Genomic DNA, 11,136 nt, shown 5'->3' on the forward strand with positions numbered 1-11,136 from the left:
CACGCAAAAAGGTCATTGAGGCTCGTGCCAGGCAGATGAAAGATAATATCCGTTACGATAACGGTCGTTTCCGGAATTTGCCTGGTAGAGTATCGAACAATGCTCATTTTTCAGTTAACGATCGCTTGATCATGAATCATACCCATCAGGAAGATCATAATCATTCACAAACTAATTTTAATCCGTCGGGTAGCCGTTCGAATCTTTCTATTTCGAATGTATCTACCCACGGTAAATCCTTTGCCGATATCGTAGCAGGAAATTCGAACTCCTCCCCTGTTCGATCCATGGGTACCCATTCTACTTGTTTCAAATCAAATGGAAAAAACCCTACCGCCACAGGTAACTCCGCTTCTTCGTCTACCGGAAATTCCAATGGGAAATCACATGACATGTCTGCCTCTGATTTTAATTTTCTAACTGAACAATTGAATCTAATGATTGATGCAATGTTCAAAGCCACCACTATGACTGAAGCAGTCCAAGTAGGTGTAAAATTTACAAATCAAATTGTTATTGGATTACGTTTTTCTAATGGATCCAAATAATAATTTAAATATTTTAAATTGGAATGCTCGTTCTCTGAATGGTAAAGAGGACGAGCTGTTTAATTTTCTTACGGTTAATAACGTGCATATAGCAGTTATTACCGAAACGTATTTAAAACCTGGATCTAAACTCAAAAGAGATCCTAACTTTTTTGTTTATCGTAATGATCGACTTGATGGGGCATGTGGGGGAGTTGCAATCATCATTCATAGGCGTATAAAACATCAACTGTTTTCATCATTTGAAACTAAAGTTTTTGAAACTTTAGGTGTTTCTGTTGAAACACAGTTTGGTAAATATACTTTCATAGCTGCCTATTTGCCTTTTCAATGCTCTGGACAGCAAGTTAATTTGCTCCAAACTGACTTGCGTAAATTGACTCGCAATAAGTCAAAATTTTTTGTCATTGGTGACTTTAATGCCAAACATCGGTCATGGAATAATTCTCAAAGTAATTCCAACGGCAGAATTTTATTTGATGAGTGCTCTTCAGGATATTTCTCAATTCAATACCCTGATAGCCCCACTTGTTTTTCCTCTTCTAGAAATCCATCTACGATTGATTTGGTCTTAACCGACTCTAGTCATCTTTGTAGCCAACTGATTACTCATGCTAATTTTGATTCTGATCATGTCCCTGTTACATTTCAAATATCCCAAAAAGCGATTCTCAATCCTATCAGCTCCACTTTCAATTATTTACGAGCCGACTGGAATATATATAAAACGTATGTTGACTCCAATCTTGATGTTAACATTTCTTTAGAAAATAAACTTGATATTGACAATGCTCTTGAAACTTTAACAAATTCCATTGTTGAAGCCCGGAGCATTGCAATTCCAAAATGTGAAGTAAAATTTGAATCCGTGATTATAGACGATGATCTTAAACTCTTGATCCGTCTTAAAAACGTGAGGAGAAGGCAATTTCAACGCACTCGCGATCCTGCTATGAAAATTATATGGCAGGATTTGCAGAAAGAAATCAAGAAACGTTTTGCTCAATTGAGAAACAAAAATTTTGAAAATAAAATTTCTCAATTGGACCCTGGCTCTAAGCCCTTTTGGAAATTATCGAAAATCTTGAAAAAACCTCAGAAGCCAATACCGGCATTGAAAGAGGAAAACAAATTATTACTAACTAATTGCGAAAAAGCTCAAAAACTTGCTATGCAGTTTGAAAGTGCGCACAATTTTAATTTAGGACTTACTAGTCCAATTGAAAATGAAGTTACTCAGGAGTTCGAAAATATTCTCAATCAAGAGAACGTTTTCGAAAATGCCTGGGAGACTGATTTGGAAGAAGTGAGAACTATTATTAAAAAATTCAAAAACATGAAAGCTCCTGGCGATGATGGAATTTTCTACATCCTCATCAAGAAACTTCCAGAAAGTAGCTTATCATTTTTAGTTGATATATTTAACAAATGTTTTCAATTAGCATATTTTCCTGACAAATGGAAAAATGCTAAGGTTGTTCCAATTTTAAAACCAGACAAAAATCCTGCAGAAGCTTCTAGCTATCGTCCAATCAGTTTGCTTTCCTCCATCAGTAAACTTTTTGAAAAGGTTATTTTGAACAGAATGATGGCCCACATCAACGAAAATTCAATTTTTGCCAATGAACAGTTCGGATTCCGCCATGGACATTCGACCACCCATCAACTTTTACGTGTAACAAATTTGATCCGTTCCAACAAATCTGAAGGCTATTCTACTGGTCTTGCTCTTCTAGACATAGAAAAAGCATTCGACAGTGTTTGGCATGAAGGTTTGATTGTAAAATTAAAAAACTTTAATTTTCCAACATACATTGTTAGAATAATTCAAAGTTATTTGTCAAATCGTACACTTCAGGTTAATTATCAGAACTCCAGATCTGAAAGACTTCCTGTAAGAGCTGGTGTTCCTCAAGGCAGCATTTTGGGACCAATATTATACAATATTTTCACATCTGACTTACCTGAGCTACCTCAGGGATGTCAAAAATCTTTGTTTGCGGATGACACAGGCCTCTCCGCCAAAGGACGAAGCCTGCGTGTCATCTGTAGTCGATTGCAAAAAAGTTTGGATATTTTTTCTTCATACTTGCAAAAATGGAAGATTTCTCCTAATGCTTCCAAAACTCAACTAATAATATTCCCACATAAACCAAAAGCTCTTTATTTGAAACCTTCAAGTAGACATGTTGTCACGATGAGAGGGGTTCCAATAAATTGGTCAGATGAAGTTAAGTATCTAGGGCTCATGCTAGATAGGAATTTAACTTTCAAAAATCACATTGAGGGCATTCAAGCCAAATGTAATAAATATGTAAAATGTCTCTATCCCCTTATTAATAGAAAATCAAAACTTTGTCTTAAGAACAAGCTGTTGATATTCAAACAAATTTTCAGGCCAGCCATGTTGTATGCTGTACCAATATGGACTAGCTGTTGTAATACCAGGAAGAAAGCTCTGCAGAGAATTCAAAATAAAATTTTGAAAATGATTCTGAGGCTTCCTCCCTGGTATAGTACCAATGAGTTACATAGAATATCCAATGTTGAAACATTGGAACAAATATCAAATACAATCATTAATAATTTCAGGCAAAAATCGTTACAATCTTCTATTGCCACGATTAATGCGTTATATGTTTAGGTTAAGTTAGGTTAAGTATACTAAAAACTTTTTTTTCTCTTATAAGCAGGTGAAATCAACTCACCTGTAAAAAAACTGAACTGCTACGGCAAATGAAATGTAATATGTTGTTAACAAAATGTTAATTAAATCTTAAATTTGTTTTACCAAATTAGTATGAAAGTGTTGTCAAATAACACAGAACACCTAGATATAAGAAATGAATGTAATGTTTGGAATGATACTAATAAAAAAAAAAAAAAAAAAAAAAAAACAGTGGATTTACAAATGTGCTTCATAACTACCTATTTTTTTACAATTTATTTTCGTAAGATAAATGGTAGCTTTGAACGAGATTGACTTTAAGATATGCATAGTCATCATAACTGGAAATTAAAAATCTGAAATTTTCATGCAGACATGCTTTCCAGTGAAAACACTTCCCGAAAAAAGAGATTTTCAAGAGAGTTGAGATACAAACCTCAACCAAACAATGTTAAAACTTGCTCCAATCTTAAAATCGTGTTCGGTAAAAGATCGTAGAATTGGATAAACTACTATGTAGAGGTATTTCCGATATATTTTGATGTTTCGTTCGGTAGTTATGATTTTTTAACGCTTGAAAATAGCCCAAAATTACATAATTTATTTGAAGCACACCTAAATGTACTCTAAATTGAGTGAAATTTTGGGCAGAAGTTCATTTCGCAATGAAAAATCAAAGTATTGGTTGACTGGGGAGTTTCCAGACATTTTTGAAAAAATGAATAGGTCTAGTATTCACTTCTCTTCGCGTTCCTTCCGATTGTCGCTTTTACACAATCGGTTTCGACGCTTTCATGCTACACTCCGTCTAGGACGGTTCAGCTATCACTGAATGTTCGATAGCAGCAGATTTTTTGCTATTTTTCATCGGTGGCGTTCGGGTGAGTGAGTGAATTTTCCCATGCTTGCTGAGGGTCAGTTCCTATTACCTATATTATTAAATGTTAGGATCGTTTTCAATTAAAGACTGTTGGTCTCAATAGTAAAGGTAACGAATAAAGGACATACAAAACACCCAACAGACCAAAGGAGAGTGCTCCGATTGACGAAAAGCTTCTTCTGACTGGAAAGGAAAGGATGGTTCACTGTGTTACACTTACAATGTGTGTAAATTACTGCCGCCGTTAGCGCACGATTATGAGGCCCACAATAGAACACATTTTCCTATGGGAAGCGTGCGGGTGGTCATCGGTTTTTCAGTTCTGTCGCCTAAACGGTAAAAGATACCATTTTGGCGTCTATAGACGAAAGTTAGAGTATGGATTGATAAAACAAAAAATATTTTTTTGAAAATTTTTCATTATACAGACGATAGTTTTTTCGCTATTTTTCCGACAATTTTCTCCATGGTGAAAAATTTTCAGAGAAATGTTTTTCGATTTATTTTTTTTAATAGATTGCTGAGAAAATTTCCTTTCGATTTCACTAAAAAACTTTTGTTCTACAATGCATAGTTCAGGAGATATGAATTTTTAAAGTTTGAGGTATATTGAAAAATCGTGAAAATTCATCTAGAGTTTTCCGGGAAAATAGGCCACTTTAAATTTTTTGAATTTCACTTTTGGTCATGTATCCACGAGCTCTGCCTCTGGTGAAAATTTCATGCAAATCGGAGAACCTCCGGCCAAAAATGTCCGATAATAAAAAAAAATCCCCGTAAGTCAGATGCGAAAATATTGTATAATATTGGTCATTGAATAATCATATCAGCATTATTTAGACTTTGTTATCAATAATAACAAATTATCCTTACGTCTGTGTCATTAATAATATTTATTGTATAATATTGGTCATTGAATAATCATATCAGCATTATTTAGACTTTGTTATCAATAATAACAAATTATCCTTACGTCTGTGTCATTAATAATAAATTATCCTTACCTCATTAAGTTGTAGCTGGGAAAATTTCACATGAGAAGAGTTTGTTCATTTTTCCATAGATTATTATGACGAGCAGTTAGAGTACTGGACACAACAGGTTTGCCTTTTCCATAGTAATTTCCATGTAAACTTCAAATGGCATGTGCACAACCAAATTTTTTTCCGAGTGCGACCCACTCCACTATGGGCAATTTCCATATCACGTCAAATTTAAAAAAATAATAAAAAAAAAACTTAAAAAAAATAATGTGGTATAATGAATTTTATTACTAATAAGTGGTCCCGGCAAACTTCGTCTTGCCATCAAGTAGGCTGTTGTAAAACGTCATGTAATCCCCCATACAAAATGACACCTGAGTCTTCTCCCGGTTTCCCGTTTATTCCGTAGACTTTCCCAAACTTTTTCTTTGCACGAACACGTCGCATCCCTTGTCGAGTGCAGCAGTGAAAAACTTACCTCAATCCGTTGATCTGTTCTCAAGTTATTTCGTGACATACAAACACCACTCCATTTTTATTTATATAGAAGATAGAAGATGAATCATATAAGCCTCTTGTGAAATCAACGCTGCGAAAACCATTAATTTCAAAACTCACATAGTTATTATAATATAAACCATATTGTAATATTTAATTATCCGCTTTATTTTCAGCAGTTATTCTAGGAATATTCTTAAAAAAATACTGGAAAAGTAAAGCACTAGATAAAAAAGGGCAAATATGTGCATCTAAATTGTTCACTATTCATTAGTTCACACCTTATAGTACTCTTGGAAATAAATTTATTTCCAAGAGTACTATAAAGTGAAAAAGTTGCTCCAATAGCCCGAACGTTTAGGGTCGCCAGGTCTTCTTCCACTGCGTACAGCCAGCGTATTCGTGGTCTTCCCCGAAGCCGCCAATTTCTACCTGGTTCCCTGCTGAATATTATTATCGCAATTCTTGCTTCCGACATTTGCACTAAGTGACCAGCCCACTTGATACAACTCGTGATTCATGCGTCTGCGCCACACACCATTCACGAGTTTCCCACCGAGTATTGTCCGTAGCACTTTACGCTCGAAAACACCGTGAACTTTCCGGTCTGACTCTTTCAACGTCCTCGCTTCGTGCCCGTAGAGAGCCACCGGAAGAATCAATGTTTTATACAGCGCGAATTTTGATTTCGTTTGCAAGCTGCGGTACCTAAGCTGGTTACAAAGTCCGAAAAGGTCCTATCGCAGCCGCAACACGTCTTTTCACTTCGCGGGAAACGTCGTTCTCACATGTCACAAGTGTTCCAAGGTAAACAAATTCTTCAACAACTTCAAACACATCCCCATCAAACACTACCTTAGCACCTGCAGCACCAAGCCTGACTCTATCTCTACCTTCAACCATGTATTTCGTTTTGGTAGAATTAATGCTCAGGCCTATCCTCGCTGTCTCCCTCTTCAGATGCACGAAGGCCTCTTCCACTAACGTCACGAACGAAGTTGACACCTCGTCTGCGATCCGAACACTTGATTTTGAACCATCCAGCGTAGCACGTATCAGCCTAATTAGTTTCGCCGGAAAACCATGTTGAGACATTATCTGCCAAAGTTCATTTCTTTTCACTGAATCGTACGCCGCCTTGAAATCAATAAACAGATGGTGAGTCTGCAAGTTGTACTCCCGAAATTTATCTAGGATCATTTGCAAGCTAAACATCTGGTCCGTTGTCTAACGGCCCTCACGAAAACCAGCTTGGTATTCGCCGACAAAGGACTCCTCGAGCGGTCTCAGTCTGTTAAACAGGATGCGCGACAGAATTTTGTACGCCGAATTCAGTACGGTAATTACTCTGTAATTGGCACACTCCAGTCTGTGCCCTTTCTTGTAGATTGGGCGTATGAGGCCATCCAACCAGCCGGTGGGCAATTCTTCGTCCTCCCATACCTTCAGAAGTTCTCAGTGGATCAACTGGTAAAGCTGCTCACTTCCATGCTTGAGATGCTCGACCGGGATCTCGTCCTTCCCAGCAGCCTTATAGTTCTTCAGCTCGCTGATAGCCTTTTTAACCTCTCCTATGGTCGGTGGGTCCACTGCTTGATCGTCATCATCAATGTTCATCCTATTCCTCGCAACATTTCCATTTTCACTGTTCAACCATTGCTAAAAGTGCTCCATCCACCTGGCAGCCACCGCCGTTTTATCGGTTAGCAAATTCCCTTCTCGATCATTGCACATGGCGGGTACTGGTACGGTTTTGTACCGCGCACCATTGACCGTTGCATAGAATCTCCGCATATCATTCCGGTTCAAGCTTTCTTGAGCTTCAGCTGCCACACTTTCTTCGTGCTGCCATTTCTTTCTGCGGTGGATTCGCTTTTCTTCGGCTCTCGTTGCCCTGTACCGCTCTCTGTTCTGTCGGGTACCGACCACGTACTGGCCCAAGCATACGGCTTCTAGCGACATTCTCCATGTCTGTCACTCTCTGGCACTCTTCATCGATCCAGTCGTTTTGTCTTCGTCGTTGACCAGTGCCAATCACTTCCCACGCCGTTGTTGTCACAGGTTCGTGGATAGGGTCCCACAGGCTGTCGACGTCTCCAGCAACGTTGATTCTTCCCAACTGCTCGTCTAGTTGCTGACGATACTGTGCAGCTACCCCATCAGTCGACAAGCGTTGTATATTGAAGCGCAGAGTTCTGTTTGTTGTGGAACTCGTGACGCTGGATAACCGCGCCCGATTTACAACGAGATAATGATCCAAGTCTACATTAGGGCCACGGAATATCCTGACATCCATTACATCTGAGAAATGTCGCCCATCAAATATCACTTGGTCTTTTTGGGAATAGGCATCGCCACTCAGGTGCCGCAAGGAGTGTTTGCGTATATTCTTTCGTGCGAAGTAGGTACTGCTGATTGCCATCCCTCTAGCAGCAGCGAAGGTTACTAGCCACAGGCCATTATCATTGGTAATGGAATGTAGGCTTTTCGTTCCAATGACGTTCGGAACGTTCCAACGGGTTGGAAGAAATCTTCTTTTCCGATCTGCGCATTTGCGTCGCCGATGACTATCTTGACGTCTTGTTTTGGGCACTCTACGTAGGCCTTATCCAGGCTCTCATAGAACTCATCCTTCATGTCATCGGGCTTATCGCTCGTTGGCGCATATATGCTGATCAGCCTGTAGTTAGAAAACTTGCCCTTAATTCTCAACACACAGATTCGGTCGCTTACCGGTTTCCACCGAATAATTCGCTTCATCTGCTTCCCAATCACTATGAAACCAACTCCACGTTCTGCTCTGTCGCCACCGCTGTAGTATATGAGGTACTTGAATGAAGTGTTGGCGATGGGGTCCACCGCTTGGAATTCACGTTCTCCGGTTCTCGGCCAGCGTATTTCCTGGATAGCTGCCACGTTTACGCCGACATTCCGCAGTTCACGAGCCAGGAGCCAAACACGCGCGGGTCCATTCAAATTTCTCACGTTCCAAGATCCAACTTTCCAATCGTTGTCCTTTTTTCGTTACCGGGTCTGTTGCCATAAACTCAATCCATTTGCTCTACTTTTACCTTTCTTGGTTGGTGAAGAGTATTCGATAAGCCACCTAACCAGGGTTGCGCTACCTACATCGTGCTAGAGGGGCTGCCTCCTCGGTGCTGACACGATACAGCATCGTCCGCTTGTTCTTTACATGATGACCACGGTCATAGCCATCACAACCATCCACCTTTATCAGGGCTTTGGACCTGTACCTCTGGTTCTCAATAGTTTCAAGTTCTTTCGGACATGCTACTATGGTGAGCCGTCATACGCTAGCGGTGTTCCAGTCGGCTCAAATAATTGAATGTGAAACTGATAGGACTGAGAATCGCTTCATGGAATATTTAAAATGTAACAGGGACATGATCAAAATTAAAATCAGATTGGTTACTGTTGGTTACAAAGGTGACTACAGTCGGTTAATACCAAATCAACAGTAGAAGGGCTTCTAATAGAAGAAAAAACAAGTAGGGATATCAGGGTATTGAATTGAAAAATGTCCCTTTAATAAATTTGTCCTTAAACATGGTCGAATAATTCAACGAAGTGTTGAGTTCATATTTCGCACTACACAGTCATGCATATGTTAATTAGGTTACATGAATAATATAATTTAAAATCGCACCCAACAAATCCCAACATAATGGCAATAATTCCGAATTCAATAAAGCTAATAAAATCAGAACGGCAAATTGCTAACCAGATTTCCGCATATTTTCACACAGCTCGATGCAAATTCCCTGCGGCGCAGTGAAGAAAGGGGCTCCGCTCTGGTGTGCAACTTCAAATTAGTGGCCATATTGACGGAAATAAATCCACCCTCGAATCCACAAACTTGCACTTCGATAAAACGCACCACAGCGTACTATACCATGGTTGCTCCATACTATGATTGGATTGTGAGCGAAATTGGATATCTTTACAATTCCACCACCTCTCCTGGCCATCCAGGAGCCATCGGAACCACGGGTAGTAATCCGACGATGAATGTCCAGAGTGGACCAACACCGCCAATATCATCCTGGGGAGCCCAGCAAATTGGAACCCCTACGACCACAACGGCAGGCGCACCAGGTTGGGAAATCGGATATTTTCGGACGCTTTGTTTGCTCAAAAGGGTACTCCTTTTCTATCCGCAGGAAAAACCAAATCCGCAGCTACGCCATCAATCAGCCCCGGAATTGTATTCAAACTTATTGCCTTTAATTTATTCATTCCATTTGCGTTCATTTATCGGTTCCATCATTGATGACGACGACGGCGGCGACGGAGAGATTTCGAAAGCTATCGAAATGGGGCTTTGTGGTTGAGCCTCTTCGCATGGTATACCGTTATTTTGGGTAAAATTGTACATTTTTTGGCGGGTTTTCAGGTCTGGTTTCTATAATGTTGTCAAAGTCAAACAAGTGAATACAGGAAAGGAAGTACGAAGGTGAACCTCATGGGCCCATGAATTAAACATTTATGGAAAAAATAAACAATTATATATCAAGAATACGCTTTCAATGCCAAAATGTAGACAATTTTCAAAAAAATATCCTAATAAGTCAATTCTCCCTAACTCGATACTAAACGGATAATCGAGTTAAGAAAGTATCAAATTTGTAGAACAGAAAACTAGTACTATAGTAATCATGCAAGGGACCATGGAGGTAGTCATGAAAACAAACTTTTTTTGACTGTATCTCACAGAAATCCAATTATTACATGAAGCTGATACAAATATTAATTTTCCAATATGTCCAGGACCGCTTGTAGGGTATAGGGGGGAGAGGATAAAAATAAATAAAGAACGAAAAAAATTGAAACGAAAACAAGCTAATTTTTGAGTTGTTATTTTTAACGTTTATCGTTGTAGCTTTCTTAATCGTCCTTTGAATCGTCGACCAACCGTTTTTTTACCTTACAAACTTTAAAATCCTCACACGAATCAAGAAAATTTGGAATCTTTTTTTTTATTGCTTTCGATTTTTTGAAGGGGGGGAGGGTGACATGATCAAAGAAAATATATCTCTATCAGCCTAATTATTATATATTATTTATCTTTTATTATATATTATTCATCTGTACCTTTAAGATATCTCAAAACGAATATTGATTGAGTCTAAAATTCAATTTCTAGAAACTTTTTGGAATAATTGTTAAGTTTCCAGTTCTGAGGCAGCAGATCATCAATCATGTCCATTCATTTCATTTATTTAGTTAACATCTACACAGATAACACTGAGTCAACAATTTCACGCCACAATACTCGGTTCGTGGCCGCATCTCTCCATCTTTGGTTCTGCCCCACGCTCACCAAATCGATACGCACTTGATCCGCCCACCTAGCTCGCTGCGCTCCACGCCTTCTTGTACCAATGGGGATGGGCCTGGTGTAGAACACACGCCTCTCACGCCAAGGACCTGGGATTGAATCCCATCCCCGAGATAGTCACTTATGACGTAAAGGTTATAGTGACGACTTCCATCGGAAGGGAAGTAAAGCCGTTGGTCCCGAGATGAACTAGCCCAGGG

At 39.1% G+C, this 11,136-nt stretch overlaps 1 protein-coding gene across 1 annotated transcript in view; it reads left to right on the forward strand.

The window, feature by feature from the left end:
* Positions 1–10,437, forward strand: part of LOC5577164 — a 40,579-nt gene extending 30,142 nt beyond the window's left edge. Inside the window, exons 6-7 of the mRNA XM_001663201.2 lie at positions 9,345–9,693; positions 9,759–10,437. Coding sequence (XP_001663251.1) covers positions 9,345–9,693; positions 9,759–9,868 — 459 coding nt within the window. The 3' untranslated portion in view covers positions 9,869–10,437. The remainder of the gene's footprint in view (positions 1–9,344; positions 9,694–9,758) is intronic.
* Positions 10,438–11,136: the final 699 nt, after the last annotated feature.

Source organism: Aedes aegypti, chromosome 2, assembly GCF_002204515.2.
Source record: "Aedes aegypti strain LVP_AGWG chromosome 2, AaegL5.0 Primary Assembly, whole genome shotgun sequence".
NCBI classification, from domain to species: Eukaryota; Metazoa; Arthropoda; class Insecta; order Diptera; family Culicidae; genus Aedes; species Aedes aegypti.